The sequence below is a fragment of the Atractosteus spatula genome, chromosome 12, assembly GCF_055471065.1.
Source record: "Atractosteus spatula isolate fAtrSpa1 chromosome 12, fAtrSpa1.hap1, whole genome shotgun sequence".
Classification (NCBI taxonomy): Eukaryota; Metazoa; Chordata; class Actinopteri; order Semionotiformes; family Lepisosteidae; genus Atractosteus; species Atractosteus spatula.
Genome location: NC_142717.1, coordinates 2,730,324 through 2,750,590, shown reverse-complemented (window position 1 = coordinate 2,750,590; position 20,267 = coordinate 2,730,324). Strand labels below are relative to the sequence as shown.

General features: G+C 39.9%; 1 protein-coding gene across 2 annotated transcripts in view; it reads left to right on the top strand.

The window, feature by feature from the left end:
• Positions 1–1,780: 1,780 nt before the first annotated feature.
• Positions 1,781–20,267, top strand: part of tgfbr2b (transforming growth factor beta receptor 2b) — a 34,987-nt gene continuing 16,500 nt past the window's right edge. The window contains exons 1-4 of one of the 2 annotated variants that reach the window (XM_088928739.1): positions 1,781–2,170; positions 11,817–11,964; positions 12,389–12,579; positions 18,312–19,111. In XM_088928739.1, the coding sequence (XP_088784865.1) occupies positions 2,095–2,170; positions 11,817–11,964; positions 12,389–12,579; positions 18,312–19,111 (1,215 nt within the window). In that variant the 5' untranslated portion in view covers positions 1,781–2,094. The remainder of the gene's footprint in view (positions 2,171–11,816; positions 11,965–12,388; positions 12,580–18,311; positions 19,112–20,267) is intronic. The other variant, XM_088928740.1, reaches the window with a different exon arrangement.

Sequence of the window (20,267 nt, the reverse complement as noted above, 5' to 3'; positions counted from 1 at the left end):
CCAGCACATGAAATATGTTCAGATGTCTTGGCCGCGCAGCAAGGACGGGCTACTGTTAATGTTTGGGTGTGCTGTTGGAGCTATCCTGCAGACGAAAAGAAAGGATTTCTTCATCTTTCTAAGCAATCAGTAGTGTTTCTGTTCCAAATGCACCCTGTGAAGGACCTCTTCACTTTCATTAGGTACCATGTGTTGTGACTGTCCTTTAACAATAAATTCTGATATCCTGGAATTAACTGAAAACCAAAATATGGGTGTATTCAGCAAGGGCTATAAAAAATGGAACATGGGGCCAGGCAGATTTGAATGAGCTGTTCCAAAGAGATTGACAAATAAAACAGATGATTACTTTGAAGCACAGAGTGAAGTAGACACAGATTGAAATTAAGGAGATAGGTATCTCTTAGTACAAAGGAGTGTACTTAAATATAGAACTTCTTCATGCCAATTAATAAGCATTTAAAAATGTTGAGCTACACACAGGAATTCAAACGTTTCCCATAAAATCAGATTATGTGATACAGTATGTGTGAAAGAATCCACCGACTCTTCTGCTATCATGTACTGTAGTATTACAGTAAATGTCTTGAATACATTTCTTATTATTTTACAGTGGTTTTGACTTCCTTTTCTAAAGAGTTGCTAAAAATGATTCCTCCATTCAGCGATGACGTACAGTATTAAGACACCCTCGTACGTAGTAAAAGTGGTTGTGTTCAACAGGAGGGAAGCATCACAAAGCATGCTAACCGTTTATGTACAAGTGTATAAACCCCAAAAATAATTTTTCAATCCTGTGTGTCTGTAAAAATGATCCCATCCTTCATTGCTATGCATTTAATGAGCAGAGGGAAATCAGTTTCCATTTTTTTTCGCCAATATGTGAATATTCTGGATGTCACTTTGTTCCCCATTGTTGTTTATAAACAATCTCCTTTTGTTTTTTCCGTTTAAATTTTAAAATGTATCAGAGAGCATTCCTGTAGGATGAGTGTGAGTCAAAAAAGACTCGCATTTCAAGGGACTTGAGTGAACAATACTTTCCCCGTAGTCTTCAAACGGTTGTCAGTAGTGCTCTTAACACGCCACATGTCTTTTTAATCATTTTGTTTAGCTTTTCAGGAGCTTTGCCTCCACTCAGAAGCTTTTGTCCAGATAAAAAACATTGTGTGTATATCCCTAATTCCAAGGTGAAACGCAGTGTCGCTCTTTTAACCGACAACACGTAAGATAATAACAAGTAAAATAAAAAAATACCTTAATTACATGTCGCCACCTCCCCCAAGAAGTGCATTTTCACCACTATCTTGCAGATAAACTGCTACTTAACAGACAAATATTCGAAGAATATATGAAAACCCCAACCTGCCCTGGGATTTTAACCTTGTTTTTAAGTCCTGTGATGAAGATCTCTGGTAACTAACCACAGGATTCATCAGGAGGCACCTATTACTGAACTGTACGTCTTCGTGAGGACACAGTGTCAAGACAGGCGTACAGTACAGTAAAACACGTTAAAACTGCAGTGGCTGAAAAGTTGTTTCCCTGTAGGGCACTGCCTTAAGCGCACCGTTTAAAAAAAATCAATGTGCTTTTTATTTGCTTAATTTTCTTTTAAATTAGAGCATACCGTCCGTCTAGAAATGCGTCCTTTGAAAACCGATGTTTTGTGTGTATCTGTCTTAAGCATGTCATTAGGCGCTTGCCTCGACTTGAAGGAGAGTAAACTACAACTTCTAAGGGACTGACAGCTTCGGAAAAAAAAAATTAGTCCTGCCCTTCTCTCAAAGATTTCCTGTTTCGCGAAAGAAGTGAATACAGTCACTCTCTGACTCATAACCCGGGGTTTAGAGTATTTTCATAGCTGAAGGCAGGCACACAGAGTTTGAGACCAACATTTTTTTTTCTAAAAAAAAAAGAAGAGTTGTTTTCTTCGACTTCTCTTTCCCCACTTTGCAACAGAAGCGCACGACTTCGAAACCTGCAATTGGGAGGGGGGGAAACTCTTCCTCTCCGCTTTTGAAGGGCAAGGGAAGAGAGAAAAAAAGAAACATTTTAATGAAAAGTCAAGGAAAGGTATCGGCGTTTGTCTAAATGAACCGACTTCGTTTATCCGTCGTGCTGTGGAGCACTACCGTGTTCGCCAGCTCTGTGCTCTTCGGTCGGACGGGTGAGTCTCGTTGGAGGTTTTATTCACCCTTGAACTTCACCAATTTCTTTACCCCTTTTTATAAAAAAAATATATTTTAGCCAGTCCAGTCGAGTTAGTTTTTTTGTTTTGTTCACAAGCTGCCGGGTCTGTTTGAGAAAGCAGCAAATAAGTAAATAAAACGTTTCTTCTATCGCAGGGGGCTCGTTGTTGCAGAAGTACAGTATACGCGTTATTTCCTTATGTCTTTTGCTTTTGAAGGCTGAAAAGTTTTTTTAGGTTAAAAACTAACAGCAATGCGTACGGATGTGCGCCACAGGTGGTTAAACTGTGAAAGGGCAGACGACCCCCCAAAAATGAAAAATCATATTTTGGGGTGTCTCCTGTTGTTATACCTGTAAACGTTTGTTGGAGTACCACGTATCTTTCTTTTTCTTTACAAAATGATCTTGTAGCCACCAGACTATCAATCTTCAAGGTTAATACTACCATGTGTTTATTTCCTATACGGAAACTGTATTGCACGTTGTAGATTTCTTTATCTGCTGTAGGTGCTAATGATTTGTGCTTATGTACAAAAATATAGTAGCATATACATTTGGGAAATGGTGGTGTTTCTGAAATGTATCCGAGCACGTTGCCAGTTCTCCTCTGATCATGAAAGTGCTATAACTGTTAGGGGGAAGTTCAGTTTTTCTTTTTCACTGGGCGGAATTTCTCTCGCATGTAAACGCTAATTGCATTTGTTCAGTTTAGATATGATATCGAATAGCGTGCTTCTTTTTTGCCATACAGTGAGTTATATCCGGATGAAAGTGGTGTTGCTGGGTTTTAGAGTTAAAGGCTCTTACTCTGGAGTGTGTGTAGATGAATGTACTGCATACAGTTGTCAGTGTAGTCTCAGAGGAAGAGCTATCTCCTTTACATTCTTCTTTTACAGCAATGTGTTTTTTAATGTGAGTGATCAGTTTTTCGATTGTTTATATAAATATGATTAGCACTTAAAGCGCCTTAAAACAGGCAGCGTGAAAACACCAGTCGTGGATTAACATACTGCACTGTAAAACTTAGTGGCGTCAGGATAGGTGCAGTATGCAGCAACTTTTGGCACAAGTGCCTGAAACGATTTTGTGTGGGGGTAGCCAAGTATGTTTTGCACCTCGGCCTAACACTGCAACGCAGTACAGTCTTGCTACATGTATTTTTTTCTCTCTCAGTATTGAAAACACCACTTGAAGTTGCAGAGTTTTCTGAATAAATTATTGCTGCGCAGACAGAGTCCCACTTACCTGTTTGGTTTTGTAATGTATTCTACATTTCTACATTAGTGGTCCATACATCCATTTTCTAACCTCTGTATCCAATACGGGGTCGCTTGGGATCCGGAGCCTATCCCAGCAAGTTAGGCAGTGAGGCAGGATACACCCTGGATGGGATGCCAGTCCATTGCAGGGCACATACAGACAAAAACACGCACACACTTACACCAGGGTCAGTTTTTTACAGAAGCCAGTTAACCTCCTGGTATGTCTTTGGATAAGAGCACCCTGAGGAAACCCACTTAAACACAGGGAGAACATCCAGAAACTACTCTCAGACAGCAGCCCAGGCCCAGAATTGATGCCAGGGCTACAGTGCTGAACTAGTGCACCTCTGTGCCAAAGCAACAGACCACATGAAGTCAGCAAATACAGTGCATTTATCTGATATACCTTGTGCATTTTGAGGGTTAAAAGTGTGTTGGCATAGAGTAAGTTTGCAAGTAGAGAAAGTGTGTGGGGGTGGGGGGGGGACAAACTTTATCAGAAAGACAGAGTTGTGTGAGACGAAATGTCAGTTTCTTTTGAAAGATGGCAGATCCCAGATAGATAAACTGCTATTATATCCATGTCTGTCAACCTATCCTTTTAAAGCTGGAATGCGCTTGCAATTAACTTGAGCATCAAATTGGATTAGTAATATTTCTTGCTGCATATAATTTTCCGTTTATTGTTCTTTCACTAAATCTGTCATTATTACTTCTCATGTGGTTTTAATAGTGCTGAGTACTGTGTATGTTACAGAGGACTAATAATCTAATGACCTAATGTTGAAAATATGAGAGGTGTAGGTATTTCCTGTCAAAATCTGTATAGATTGCAAAACAGTCATGTAGGGAGAAAAATCCAAGCAATAACACATAATTTCAAGAGCAGTGGTATGTTTATTTCACAAAAAGGTGATAAGAAGGTTAAGTAACGAAAGAGTAAATCTCTGAAAATAAAGTGCTTTAGACAGCAGAGGAAAAAATGTTCTATTGGAAGCTACAGTATGCGAACCGGTGAACCGCCGAGATCTGCAATGTACTGCACGCGAAGGCCTGTGGCAAAGGAACACCTATCTTAGCTTTGTGTGTTCTCACAGAGTCATACTGTACAGTGTGTACAATACATCTGCCCTCCTGCTGAGATATTCGGAATGGCACCATCGAACGCATGCTTTACTCTTTCACGTGATTGACTTGGGTGCAAATCAGGAGGGTCGTCTTGCATTTGTTTGTGTCGCCCCTGTTGGCTCATTGGTGCTGCCGCAGTGCCTGGGATGCAGCGATGCTACTCGATGCCATGTTGTTTCAGACATGAGCGACGCCCCATGGCAGTGGAAGAGATACATTGTCCCATTTGCGTTGCTGCGATCGTCTCTGGATTGTTGCCTGTGAAAGGAGTTGAGCCAGAAGGAGTAGTTTGTTTACCTTTAACAATAATCCTAGAAGGCATTCTTGCTAAGGCTAAATAGCTGTGTGACCACCTAGCTTCGTAATCACTGGGCACTTGCAGATCGGCTAGGCTTTAGCTGTGTTATGCCTTTGCTCAGTTGAAAATTGTTGCTTAATTAACATGCACATCATAACAATAAAACAGTAATTCATCACGGAACAATTTATATGTATATAAGTGTACATATATGTATATACATATATACACATATGTATATACATTTCCCTTTTTCTTATTATTTTTCAGCAGTTCAGTTAGACCCTAATGATTGCGACAGAGAAACGAAATATATAGAAATTACTTGGCGTGACTGCCTAGCTATGGGAGGATTGAGCTAAGGAGATGCTGCAAGACTGCGGGTGGAGAGGTGTGGGTAGCAGTGCGACAGAGATGCGTGAACCAGCACTTGTTGGGCAAGAACCCAGGACAGAGAAGTCCTGGGTTCGAGACTTACTGTATATACGCCAGCGAGCAGAAGTGTGCGAGATTAGGATCTGACCTTGCTGCCGAGCTTCCATTATAAACTCCGTAAATCACCTGTTTATCTGTAATTCGTATTGAACTGGTCTGGTCGTTCTGAACTAACTCTGCCATAAATCCGAAACTCGCTGACCAGCTGGAGGCCAAATCGAGACTGAAGGAGTGAAGCTTTGTTTCCACCCATCGTTTCTCTCCTGTCTCAGAGCGCCTCAGCGATGGCGAGACAGCATGGTCAGCCTCGAGCTGCTTTTCTCTCCCGGCAGGCCCTGTCATTGGACGGCTGTCCTGTGCACAGGCCTTCACGTGGTGCCGTGAAGTCAGTCCTGCAGAGGCCCTGAGGCTCATCCTGTGACCACTGTTACTCACAGCTTCTGAGGGGCAGACATGCAGTGCCGTAATTTTCTGCCTTTTCATTACCTTCCCATTCCCTACTGCAATTACAGATTGGCTGACTAGTCATTATCATCGTTCTGGTGTTTTGCCCTCTGGTCCCAGTGGGTTGGTGTCCCCGGTCGCTGGGGGATACGCGCACATGCTGTGGCTTACTCTCGCAGAGCAAGCCATGAGAAAACAAAACCAACCAATTAAAAAAAATGTCTGCGACAGTTTCTGTGAACAAGCTCATCTAGGAGCGTTGCAGGGAGGGAGGTGGCTGAAGTGTGGGCATTGCACGTACTTGCAGTGCATTCTGCATCGTATTTTGTTTTGCCTTTTTTAAGGACACGTTTAATTATAATTTCGGACTGGCGTCCCATCCAGGGTGTACCCTGCCCTGCGCCCGCTGCTTGCTGGCTCCAGCTCCCCCACAACCCCTGAATTGGAAGAAGTGGTTAGAAAAGGGATGGAGGGGTTGTAAAGGGTTGTGCACGTTGTTCTGCTGTGTGGTGTAGCACTTGTGAAGAAATTAGGACTCTGTTTATCAGCCCCATTCATGTAAAGTGAAACCAAAATCTTAAAACAATGGGAAATCTTCAGTTGACCGTGTTTCCTGTGTAGCTGTTTTTTGGAGTCAGTTTTGTGTTTTAGTCTTTGTCTATTTTGGCCTGGTTGAACTTTCAGAACACAAATTAGTTTTTACCAACCTGCTACATTTAAGAAATTAAGGCAGATTTCAAGTTTTGTCTTTGTTGCCTACAGATATGTGTTAAAATTATTTTTGAGGAAACAATATAGTGGTACTGTATAAATAGCAACAGAACTGTCTGAAACTCTTTAACTGAAAAAGATGTGAAGTTTAAGTAAATTGTTACTTTCACAATTCACACTAATCATGTTATAAGAACTATTACAACATATCTGAAAATTATGTGGGGAAAATAAGAACCAAGTACATGCCATTGACTCTGAAAATTAATTTTGCATTTTGAGGTAGTGAAGGTAAAGAAAAAAAATGTTTAGAATGAAAATATTCATACTTGGAGCAAACCAAATTATACCAGGTTTACCAGAGCTGAACAAATGCCACTTTTTCTGGATACCATAAGGCCATTTGATGGATATTTTTCAGTCCAAATATTATTCTGGCTTTGTGATGGCAAAGTGATTTCGCCATCCTGAACCAAATCCATAGATCATAAAAGAACTTGGCTAATCACACGTGATTTTGGGAGTCAAATAAAGTGTTGTGAATATCAAACGCATCGCATTTTTGTGTCTGGCTCAACAGCATGAATATTGCACTAATCTTCCAGTACCAGTACAGGGAGGTGGGAAAAGATAAGGTCCCCTACTTAATTACAGTAGCTTTACTTGGGCCACAGAGGGAGCAGTAATGATCTATCTGTGCTGTAGTATTTCCTTTAGATTTGCTTTCCAATTACACAGTTGGCGTTAAGCTTGTACTCAAAATATGTTCAAACCTATTGCCAAATTTAAGCGCTGTCTCTTTTGAGGTTTAAGACGATATCCTTTCAAGTCAAAGATTAAGAGTGAAGTTCACCTCGATTTTAATTAGCTTTCTTAAACACACAGGAAATGTGTTTGATTTTGTTTGAAATATTAGAATTTACCCTATTTAACACATCGACTACACATAACAATTATTATACAATAAGGCTAAATATAAAAATGTTTGAATAGCTGTGTGAACGTTGAAGTTTTAGTGCTGGGAGAATTAGTAGCTTGTGTTAACACTAAAATTGCATGTGTCTGCCTAGAACACTAAATTGCTATTTAGGTATGTAGAACTCAAACTGCCTATATTTTACCACCAGTCTGTATGTCTACACATAACACTATGAATTATGAGAAGGCTTTGGAGATTAAAATGTTCAAAAAAGTTAAAGGTATAATTCACTTTTCCTGGGAAAATTGTTTTATTTTTATCTTATGATACTTTATTACTTAGATTGCTTGTACTGCATATCAGAAATGCCAGTACTAAGTTTCAATTGCAAGAAACATTGATAGGTTTTTTTGTCAGATGAAATCGTATTGCGTTAAAAAATGTTTCCCTTCACTGAGTCTAAACACGGTAACTGCCCTGGCACAGGAAAAGGAATTGTCTAACCTGCATTCCATAGGGCTGTCATGGGTCTCCTATTCCAAATAAACACAGGTTTTAGTTATCCACTTGTAGAGGAGCAACAGAAACAAAACTGAAAACAAGCCAACCATGACCTCTTATAGCCGATAGTGCTGTGTGTATTAATTCTTGCCTTGCCAGACTTTGATTTTGGTATTTACGGTTTGTGCTCATGTGTTAAATTCCACCAAGTAACGTTGAGGGTGGGATATTCTGGCACTTTAAGACAGTACGTGCTGTAATTCAGAAGTGGTTTGTCTTTTGTGCAAAGGTTTGTTGTGGTATCAGTTGTTTAGCTTGCAGTTCAAGGTTTACAAGCTGTTTCCAGTAGTCCAACAGTGGCTACAAGGGTATAGTTTATCAGAAAGATACACGTATCACAGGATAATGGCCATGGAGCAGCCCCACAGTAAAGTGAATTTACACGAACACGCTATTTGATGCGTGATAAAACGTTTCCAAAAAACTACGCATATCTTTTTTAGCTGTGTTGTTACTATTCTTGTCGTCTCACTGAGTTTCACAACAGAGTGATATGCAGTTTGGAAAATGGAAAAGCAAACTAATCACACTTTAATGAAAGTGTTCAGCGTGAGACAGATAAAGCTGGCAGGCGTTGTGAAGCAGTGGCTAGGCCTCTGGACTTGTGACAGGAGGCTCGTAGGGATGTTGGGATGCTGCTGGCCTCAGAATCACTCCAGTAATCACCCTACTCCAGTAAAAGTGGGTTTCCAGATTGTCATTGTAAAAGAAACCTGTGTCTTAGTTCACCTGGGTAAATAAAGAATTGTATGAAAATAGTATTTTAGGAGAAGCCTAAAATGCCATCAGGGAGAAAATGAGATAACACAAAAATACTTTTATTTTTAAAATAAACATTTTATAAAGACAAATCGTTCCGGATCTACCATCTTCTTGCGAAGTGATTTTCTTCTCGTTTTTTCCTGTCTCGTGCTACTTCAAGACCAATGCCCATGAAGAGTTTTTAGAGTCAGTCTTTATAGAGTGACTTTATAGAGTCAGTCTGCTAAAGACGGTTTTTAAAAATGTAATGGAATTTAAACTTCAGTGACACTCAATGGCTGAGTTAGCAGTGATAATGGATCTCGCTGCAGTGGCTTAGACATTATCCCCCTCGTGCTGTAATGGAGCTAAAGGCCTTTGGAACTTCCTTATGCAAGTGTTGGTTTAGGAGTAGTATGAGGGACAAAGTGGGACCTTGGAGGACAGGTTCAGATGTAGCAGATGAAAGGACATTTTTTTGCGTCTTAAGGCTTTTTGTAATAAAGAAGTGATAACCAGTATCAGCCTTGCAGGACTGAGGTCAGAGTATTCACGTTTATGGCATTTTCTATTGTTCAGGCAATTTAAAAACCTTTTGAAGAATGTTTTTTGGATTTGTGCTGAACACAAAGCAGTTCACATTTCTTTCGTAATAACGGAATGTTGATACGCAGTGCTGGCACTGTAGCGTTACAGCAAGATGGTGAAAGATTCTTCAAAGATATGTTATCTGTGTGTTGATCACAGTGGGGGAAAAAGCCACAGGGCATTTATTTTGAAACATGTACTGACCTGTAAAGTAACAATGTAAGTATTGTAAGGAGCCTAGAGTGTTTTCTTCAAACATTACTTAAAATGGACTGAGATTGCATTTTTCAGCAAGTGGTAATTTTAAATCCAGTTTGTTGCATTCAGTTAACTATGTAACATTATTGCTTGTATGATTTTGGGATTAGACTACAATTTTTTTGCTGTAACAACTCAAGGACCCATTGTTTATTTGAGCAATGAAAAGAGTCTGGTTATATCTAATCAGGTGTATAATGTGTTTTGTCTTCAGGTTCAGTACATTTGCATATTACCAAGTTATTCCATTAGGGATCTATAGCTACATTAAGTAAAATATTTTGCTAAAGATGATCATGAGACATACACAAACATGCATTTCATGGTCATGCTGTAGATTAAATTATATAAATCGGGGTTTAATAGATAATAGATATTAAATAATACATTTAAAACCAGTCAAGATTCTACAGAATGTCAATAAAGTCTCTGTTGTTACACAGTTCATCCTAACCTTAATCATACCCTAACCCTAAAGCTAATCCCGATATTAACTTTTACATAATATCATCAGTATGTAATATCTTTGAATGCTTCATTAACCTTTTGCAGTACCTCAACTGACGGTTTATTAATGATGAATAGAGTATTGTTATAGCTTTATTTATACAAAAACAAAGTGTGCGCCATTTTATATATCACATTCTAACTGGTTAAAATTAATTTTGAGCTCTGTCATTTGGTTACACATCCCTTTGAGGCAATAGCTGCATGAAGTCTGTTACCCATTGAGCTCATCAAGCTCTGTGTGCAATTTATTGAGATGCTCTGCCAAGCCAATTCTCGGGATGTTCTGACATCAGTTTTTCCTTCAGCATGCAAAAAGCATGCTCGTTTGGATTGAAGTCTGGACATTGCCTTGACTAGTGTAAGTCTAAGATTTTCCACTTTTTTTCATGATGAGCTTGTCGTTTTCTTTAGCAACATATTTTGGGTCATTCTCATGCAGCTTGGTCAAGCTCTGCAAAATAAGTATGGAAGCATTTCCTTTTACATAAGCAGGCGAAAGATTTCTGTAGAGTTCAGATTACATTCTGTAGCCATCCGTTACTGCACCTCAAAGAAAAGACATCTGAGCTCGGTCCACAGGTGGCCATACAAGCCCAGGCCCTAACATTGCCTCCGGCACACTTCAGATTTTGTTAAAGTGCAGAGGCGAGCAGGAACAGTTTTGGAACAAAGTTGTACAGACCAGTGGGACCAAGGCAACCTTTCAGAGAGTTTAAAAGCTTATGTATGGTCTGGAGAAAGACAGGAACTGCATACTGTACGTTCCAAAGAAGACCACCTCAGCTGTGAAGCATGGTCTGGCCTGGGTGTGCATGACTGTCTCTGCAGCTGGCACCCATGGTACAGAGTTACGTTCTACAGCGATCCTCCCCCTGACAGCATGACAGCAGTAGGGACTGGGAGGCCCAGCACAGCCAGCTAGGCTCACAGGTAAACACAATCATGGAGACCTGCAGAAAAATGTCATCAGGGGCTTTTTTACTTATGCAGCACTTGGACAGGAAGTGCCTATTGGCAGGGGCATATATCAATGCAAGTGTAAGCATTCGGGATGATCCTATCAATACCCCCAGTCCCACCATGGTGAATTTATTTCAAGGTTCGGCTTCGTTCCAGAAATACCGCTGGCAGGTGCTGGTGCCTCCTGGCATTGCTGTGCTCGGGTTTCATCGTAAATATGTCATACAAGCACCAGATATTGTCATTATCTTTGGTTTTAACTATGATTGAGAAATGGGAAGAGGGGCAGATGGGCGGAGGCTGTTTGGCCCATCTTGCTCATTTGTTGGCTAGTGAGCTGTTGAACCAAGGGTCTCGTTGAAACTGTTTGTTCAAGTGTCTTGACATCTGCTTCATTCTCACGGGTATAGAGATTATCCCTCCCCACCAGCCCTTTGTGAAAGAAGTGCAAAGTGTAACGGATCTGGTGGCCAATTGTAGCAATTTGATCCATTTAAGAAGGGCTTTTTTGCGTTATTGTACGTGAATCAATAAATAAAGACAATATGTAAATGCAGCCTTTTTATTTTTGAAGGAACAAGTAATAGGTTTATTCCATGCTGAAAAAAAGAAGAAAGAAAACACAACGTTTCGGCCATGGAGCCTTCTTCAGGTGTCGAAAAGATCAATATTATGTTGACACCTGAAAAACGTTGTGTTTTCTTTCTTCTTTTTTTCAGCATGGAATAAACCTGTTACTTGTTCCTTTGCAGCCTACGCATGCTGACGCAGCTCCCCACCTGAACTTTTTATTTTTGTTCTTTTTCAGGTGGGACAATGGATCCATTTAGGCTGCATTTGCTGTGCAAGTTTTGTGATTTTGAGCCCTCAACGTGTGATGGAAGAAGTAACTGCTTCTCCAACTGCAGCAAAACAGCAATTTGTGAGAAACCTCAAGAAGTCTGCGTGAGCATTTGGTATTTGATCTTTTCGAGTTGCTTAATTAAAGCCATTTAATTTGTTACTTCTTATTATTTTATTGTTCTTGAGAGTATGAATGTTATTGCTGATGCAGATCAGAATTTATATTCTTCCAAATCGGGTGGAAAAAAACACTAAAATTAGGTGCACTCTCTGCCTGTATCTATGTAAACCACCAGTAATCATAAACATTAATATACAGTATATAGAATGAAATCCTACTGGGTAGGGCATTTAAAACTAAGAGCAGTATCCACACTTTGTTGAAGCCAGCAATGGCTGGATCAGATCTTCAGATCAATTAACCTGTAACCATGAAATGAGCTAGAAGGACAGGCTTCATGTCATTTAAAAACTTTCCACAGTACTCATGTGGTTATGAATCCTGTCTCTAATGGTTAACCTTTTGTCTCTTTTCAGGAGGAAGGATGATAACAATGTAACCATTGAGACGCTGTGTCATGATCCAGCAGAAAAAATATATGGTCTACTTCTGGATGACTACAATTCCACAAAATGTTATATGAAAGAAAAGAAGTTTCCTGGTTCGCTCTTTTATGTGTGTTCTTGTACCGAAGAAGAGTGCAACAATAAGCTTATTTTTTCACCAGGTGAGTCAATCATTAAGGTTTCGGCAGAAGCTCTGCTCTGCTTTTTACAGTATGTACAGTAGAATTAACTTTTCATAAAAGAGATTATTATGGAATTAGGACCATTCCCACACTGACTGGAGTTTCTGAAAGTCGTTGTAGTTACCGTACCCTTGTGTGGAAATTGCTGCTAAAGGAGTTAAATTTTTCTGGACAGGAATGAGTTGAATTTCATAAAGATAATAAAACTGCTGAAAACAGATCTTTTTCTTCAAGCTAAAATTTGCTTTCAGGATTTAGATTTACATAAGTAAAGAAGCTGTATTTTTTAACAAGAGCTGGGCTTTGTATAATGAAACTATTGTATGGTAGACCTGGAAGCAAATTAATGCTGCCAAAGTAGTTGTTTTCATTAGATCTGCTTCTGGGGTTATACAGCACCACGAAACGATAGCATGATCACTTGTTGTGATGCGTTATCAGCTCTTTAACGAAAACGGCTCAGAGGAGCAGGGAGTTGTAACATGTTGGAAGAGGGTTTGCCTGCAATTGCAGACATGTGGTTTCCTGTCTGTGTTTAACTTAGAACATCATGACCACATGGCTTGCAGCCCCTCCAGACAGTGTGCATTAACTGCCTATATTTCTACAAGTAATGCCAGTAATGTGATTTAAACTTATAGTCTGACTTATTTTTTCCTCGTGTTCTGTGGTTAAAGATAAAAATTTGGCATTTGCAAGTGATACAAGTGACTGTTAATATCAGCTAGGAGCTGGCATTTTCATGTCCTTTTAATTCATTGAACACTGGGAAATGTCTGTGGACAATGCAGTTGGTAAGTGTATACTTTCTCCAGGTAGGCTTGTGCAATGGGCTTGACTGTAGTGAGTAAACATTGTAATATGAAGCACAAAAGAAGAGAACAGTGTTTATTGTGGAAGAAAATAAAAATGATTTTTGCTTTTTTTTTTGCTTATGAAATCATCATCGTTAGTTTTCAATGCAGACTTGTAGTAATAATTAATTGAAATCAGGAGAAAAATGTTTTCACTGGCCCAAAGTGTAATCAGGTCAGGGCACTGTGGTTAACACTCCTACTCTTACAATGCCCTGGTATCTTTAAAGACCATGTGTCGACAAGACTGCAGTTGACCATCCAATTCTCTGTCCCCAATCACCTTGCTGAAGCATTGCTTTAGACAAAACCAGGCTACAGAGTTGTAATGCCGTTGGAATCTGTCCTGAAAGCACTTCTATGTGTAGACAGCAGAAAGATGTACAATATACTGTACAGTACGCCATCCTGTAAATACTGTGTATGAGATCACTGTGTATAAACACCAGGGGGTGTAGCTGCAGTCCAGTTGCAGTGATCGAGTCAATCTGATGTATAGAAGGAAAGGCAACCAATCTGCCGTCTCACGTTACTAGGCTGAATTTGCAGCTGTCTGCTGAATCCATTGGCTTCCCAGTTACGGCTCGCTCTTCGGCGTGCTGGGGTCACGTGTTTGCGCACTGGGATCACGCGTGAACCACATGCAGCGTGCACATTCTCTCTGCATTTACCTCCGCGGTGTAGTGCACACACACTTCCAGCTGAGACCTCTCAAACTGACGAGCCAGTCCCTCACTTGCTCTGTATTTAGAACAGGCCACCTCTCATATTTCAATTTATCAGTGAGATATTAATCTTTCACGTATTTCCTGAAATGCTTTGTAGACATTAAGTTTTTATTGTTAACGTGTTATTATTATTGTATGTAAAAAAATGTGAAGTGTAGTGTTCACTACAGCCAGTAATGAAACATACATGCTCTGATACTGTCTGCAGGTAGTGTGGGTAATGTTTTTAATATTTAGGTTTTTGACAGTGTTAAACATTCTTAGAAAGTAACAGTCTATAGTTTCTGTTGCATTGTGTAGCTTTTTTTTACTTTTAGACCTTTTGGTCTTTTAATAGAGATTTATGAGACACAAGCAAAGTGAATTTAGGATAACTGAATCACTGTCAAACTAGAAATAAGGTATCCCTCCCAGTGTGTATACAGTATACAGTGACTGAGAGTTTGAATTCTGTTCAGAATTGAGTTCTGTTCTGGAAACCATTCTGTAAATTGAGTTTTATTCTTTACCCCTTAGAATGTTTACTATTTAATATTTTGATGGCAGTAAATGTCTTTCCCTTACTATGAACTGCTCAGCTCAAATGAACATTTTGTAATCCAATGAATACCCTGCATTATATAATAAAATGGAAAAAACTCACTCATAGAGTAAATAGACTGTGTGTAAAATTAAATATCATGGATTAAACGGGAAGTTATTTAAGGAAACAGTACACAGCTGTGAGCAGTTTCCACTTACATGTATGAATTAATAAAAGATTGCAGATCTGATTTTTCAAATTAATTTACAGTGGTTTTATATAAAGTCAGATTTGCGTTATTCAAGTGTTTGTAAATTGGAATTGTGTCTACAAAGAAGAATGTGGACTTTATGGGGCTGGTGAAGTTTTATAGTGATAATACTTTAATTATCTGATTGATGTCTTATAGGCTGCAGCCTAACATCTGATTTATATTTTGGGTGCTCAGCCGTTTCTAATCTATTTTGTAACAAAACGCATGTAAAACTTGATGAAGCTGTATCAGGTTTTACAGATGGTTGGAACCTTTATGCACATGTTATAGATTTTCTCAGTGCACGTTGTTAATTTTCATTTTATACAATCATGTGTTTCAGACTTAGAGGGGTTTAAAGCATCAATTACTGTTTTCAAGTGATAGAATGTCTCTGTTCTAGTGATTTTGAGTTCATGAGGATTCTGTCATTTTATAATTCAAGTAAAAACTCTAAGCAAAGTTGCAAGTATTGCTGCTATTAATGTTTTCATTATCAAGTTACAGATGGTCTAAGTAATGCTCCAGTTAATCAAAACCAAACATGCACTTCATGATATTCTGTTAATTGTAGGTCCCAGTAGGAAACAGCAGTCAACTTACATTTCTCTATGTCTAGTGGTATGGGCAGATATACAGTAGGTTAGGCACTCTTCCTCATCTTTAATAGATTGTACCAAAGGATGAGAATGTACGTGGTTATGGCCTCACGACGTTATTTTTGTGTTAAAAAAGAAACATATAATTTTTTTTCTTGGCTGGATTTACAATGGGTTCAGAAAAAAAAAAACAGCTTCTAAAAGAAGAGGTTTGGTCTACACAAAAATAATCTTCTGTGGTCAATCTGGAACATGAGTGTAGCGAGTTCGAGCTGTAAGGATTATACTTCATGCATCGTTTCCTGTCTAACTTCTCACTTCTTTTATGTTTTACGTGTATGTATGTTTGTTTTTCTGCAGTTAGTAGCAAGCTTCTGTTTCTGTATTGGCAGGGTTCAGGACATTTCAAAGAGGTCTGGGGATACTTTTAATCCCAGGAAAGTGACACTGAGGTGTAACCCAATGAAGCAAAAGCCATTGCAGCGATGACGATCTTTGCTTTTGCATAACAGCTTCCGTGTCTTCCCCTTTGTGACCCGCTTTGAAAATATCTTTGTAGTTTACGTTGGTGGATCTGTAAAATCAACTAGACGTCACCCAAGAACTGCAGGCTTCTCACCCTGAAGATTTTCCTGACAGATAACCAGAAGAAAAAAAAAAGCTAAAAAGCTTTGGTGATTATGAGGACCGTAGCTTATGGTGATTCAGTTGTATCCCAGTGCAGACTATTGAATCACATTTATCATTTACGATTTGAAATTTGTTTATACTGAAATCCCTACATACAGTATCTGTATGAATTTTCCACAATTTTCTGAAAGACCAATTTACTGTACTGGTCCACAGAAAAACCCTGTCATCCATATTTAATTGATTTTTTGGTGTTGTTGAATAACCATGAAGCATGTTCAATTATGATATGGATCTTCTTTAAAAAAAGTCTTACTTTCCGAAATCACCTGGAAGAAATTCTAGTGAATTTGATTGTAAAATTTACAATTTACAGTCAGCTACAAGAATTCATAATCAATTTGCAATTATCTGCAAGTGCAGTAGATAATTTAAACAATGAAATGCAGGAGACATTTTGAATTCAGTTTATATTTATATAATGCTCCTTAAATATCTTTGTGAATCAGAGCAGTATAGGCATTTGGGGCGATCTAAACAAACCATAGCAGTGAACTGTGGTCTAAATAAATGTCAGGTTTATTAACATCAGAGGATTTCCTGACTCATCTCAGGAGCAAAAATAAAGATTTATTTTAAGGCAGAGCTGGCAGCTTCAGTGCAACAGGATACCCCAGGTCCCAGCTGAAGCACACAGGGGCCTTGCTGCCTGTGTGCCCCGAGCTGGGCCGGATGATCGAGTGGGAAATCAGGATCCGTAAAAATCATTTCCCTGCTTTCGCTTCTCACTTTCTTACTTTGTGCCCTGAAGTGTCCTCTTTTAATAATTAACCCTAAAATAATTCATACTGGAACTGTTGTTTGTTTGTTTGTGTTTTCGCTGGGGTTAGGCGTTCAGCAGATGTTGTGTCAGTTCAGCTCTCCCAGACGTTCAGACTAAGTGCCTGCTCCAGTGCAAGAGGTCTGTAACGGGAATCGGTGTTTCTGTGGGCTCCGGATAGTGCTCTGTTTCAGAGGCTGCTATTGTGATTTTTCATTTGACAGATCTTCAATATTGTAATAAAGCGTTTATAGCAAAATGGTGTTGACTGTTGAATCGTGTATGCAAACGGCATCACCTTCACAATAAACAGTTTTTGCTCACGTTGTTATGAGCTGTGTAACATTCTATTCTTTTGCCACCCTTCAAAATTTTGCTTCATGTTCTTTTATTTTACAGGTTTTTTTGATCATTTAAAAAAGTGAATTCATTGTTTAAATTTGATGTTTAAAATGCTGTTTATGCTTGGCAGAATGTGTGAGTCAACAGTTTCTGCTTCATGTTTGTTAATAATGGATTCCTTTTGGTAGGCAAATCAACATATTTTGTTATTATATTCCACTATAAACCTTTGTTTTGGACTCTACAACCTACGTAGTTTCAAATTATATTTTATTACCGTTTTACAATTACAGTTCCGCAGTGGTTCTCTTGCCAAACATTATTGTATTAAAATCATTTTTACATTTTTCATTTCGCACTGCCATAATGAGGCTTTGCTCGGTTCATGATATGAGTACAGAATGTCTGTTCTCAGCTTCATTATTTTCTTATCAATGGTAAGCCTGAAGGTATATTATTCACATATTCTCCTAAAAAAGATAGGCCAAGCAAAAATCAGAACTCCTGGGAGGTACTGCATAATAAATAACTTCCCACATAACGGGTCTTGCCTGTAAACATCCTGTAGCTATTATTAATCTCCAAGAACTAAAAAAGACCACAGTTTTACATGCCTCTGACTTGAACGTTTTTATAATGCAGTACAAAAGCGCTGTGCTTACAAAAGTACCCCAGTGCATTTAATATAACTTTCTCCTAATCATCTTCAAGCTGTCAGCTGACGAAAAAGCTTTGAAATCTGAGGTATTCCCAGAGGCTGTACTGACACCCACATCTAAATAACGCTGTTTTATTTTTAAATCTGTTACTATCGCCGTTTGGCTGGCAGTTCTGTGCTGTATCATTAACAAAGCGGGTTAACGAGTAAGTGGCTTAACCAAGTGGGCTGCTCAAGAAGCCTGCACAGGTGAAAGGTTTAAGAGTTGGTGGTAAATGGTTTCCCATCTGTCTCTCTCCTGCAGAAGTGGAGCCCCCCACCCCAGAGAACTCGGTGCTCACGGTCATCCTCGTGACTCTTGTCCCGCTGCTGGTCCTGACCATTGTGGTCATCACCATCTTCTACTGGTACCGGGTGTGCCGGTCCCGGGCCCTCGGCGACGCGTGGGACGGCAAGAAGCCGAAGCCCCGCAAGATGCCGCCGCTGGACTGCAGCGAAGCCTGCGCCATCATGATCGACGACGACCGCTCGGACAGCAGCTCCACGCACGCCAACAACCTCAACCACAACACCGAGCTGCTGCCCATCGAGCTGGACACGCAGGCGGGCAAGGGGCGCTTCGCCGAGGTCTACAGGGCTAAGCTGAAGCAGAACGCCTCGGCACAGTTCGAGACGGTGGCCGTGAAGATCTTCCCCGACGAGGAGTACGCCTCCTGGAAGAACGAGAAGGACATCTTCTCCGACATCAACCTGAAGCACGAGAACGTCCTGCACTTCCTGACCGCCGAGGAGCGCAAAGCCGAAAAACAGTACTGGCTCATCACCGCCTTCCACCCCAAGGGGAACCTGCAGGAGTACCTCACCAGGCACATCATTAGCTGGGAAGACCTCTGGCTCCTAGGGGGATCTCTGGCCCGGGGGGTGGCCCATCTGCACAGCGATCACACCCCATGTGGCCGCCCGAAGGTGCCCATTGTCCACAGAGACTTGAAGAGCTCGAACATCCTGGTCAAGAACGACCTGACCTGCTGCCTCTGTGACTTCGGCCTGGGCCTCAGGCTCGACCCCTCGCTGTCTGTGGACGACCTGGCCAACAGCGGACAGGTGAGGTTTTACTGCATCGAACGGCTCGGCTGTTCTGCGGTCTCTTCTTCTAGCACGGGTGCGAGTAGGTATCGTCAGGTGCTAGAAGCAAGGCACTTTGTATACCCAAGGACTTGACAGAATTCCAGAGCTCGAAAATTAAATACACATTTACATCTGGAATGATGTGATGCTGAGACGTAAAACTGATTTGTGTTTGAAACTGGTTCCGTATTTAAAGAAGTGTTTTCACAATGCTGAAGAGAAGGCTGAGATCATTTCTTATTTTAGCAGTGTTTTACACCTTGATTTACCAAAATACGATATGTTATTATATGTTTGGGTACTGATTAGTTTGAAGTCTAATCCTTGAAGTTGGTCAGGCTGTGTCCACAGGGATTTAATTTGTTGGTTACTGCGTCTTTAAAAAAGCTTATGTAGTATTCTGCATGCACACACTAGCTTATCGTTACTTATAATGTTGTTGAAACATGCATCATAAACTTGTTCACTCAGCATTCTGTTAATGAGTACTCTGTAGCTTTGAAGCATGTTAACTCATTTTGCGCAATCTAGCAGTTACAAAACAGGTTTCAAGGATGATCCTGAGTAAGAGTGAAACTTTCTTATTTCTAGACTTTTTAATGCGTTTGTCATATGTATAGATTTTAACTTCTCTATAGTATACTTGTAAGGTCAAATATAATCCCTTCAGTCTGATAAATCCAAATGCTTGACAGTAACACCCATCATAGTACCAATCATTAGCAAGGCCTCTCTTTAATTATGCACCCAGTTAAATGCTCTTCATTACTGAACCCTTTTTGAAATTGTGATTTTTAAAGATTACATGGCTGCATAACCACATAAAAAGCAATATGGTATTCACTGAATCATGCTGCAGTTTAGGCTACCATATAGGATAAAAAATAATGATTACTTCTAACAGTGTGAACTGTCACCACATGATAGCATTAAGTCAATATGTCAGTCAGGTTTTCATCCAAGCTGCTGAACTTCCGGTTCTGAACAGCAAGGGCTTGCTGTAAGCAGACATTTCCGACTAAAGGTTATTGTCGTCTGAAATACGTCAATGGGACAGTTTGGTTATGAGGTGATACCTTATCTTCCCATGTAATAAACCACTCTCACCACAGTCGATCTGCCACCTCCCTCT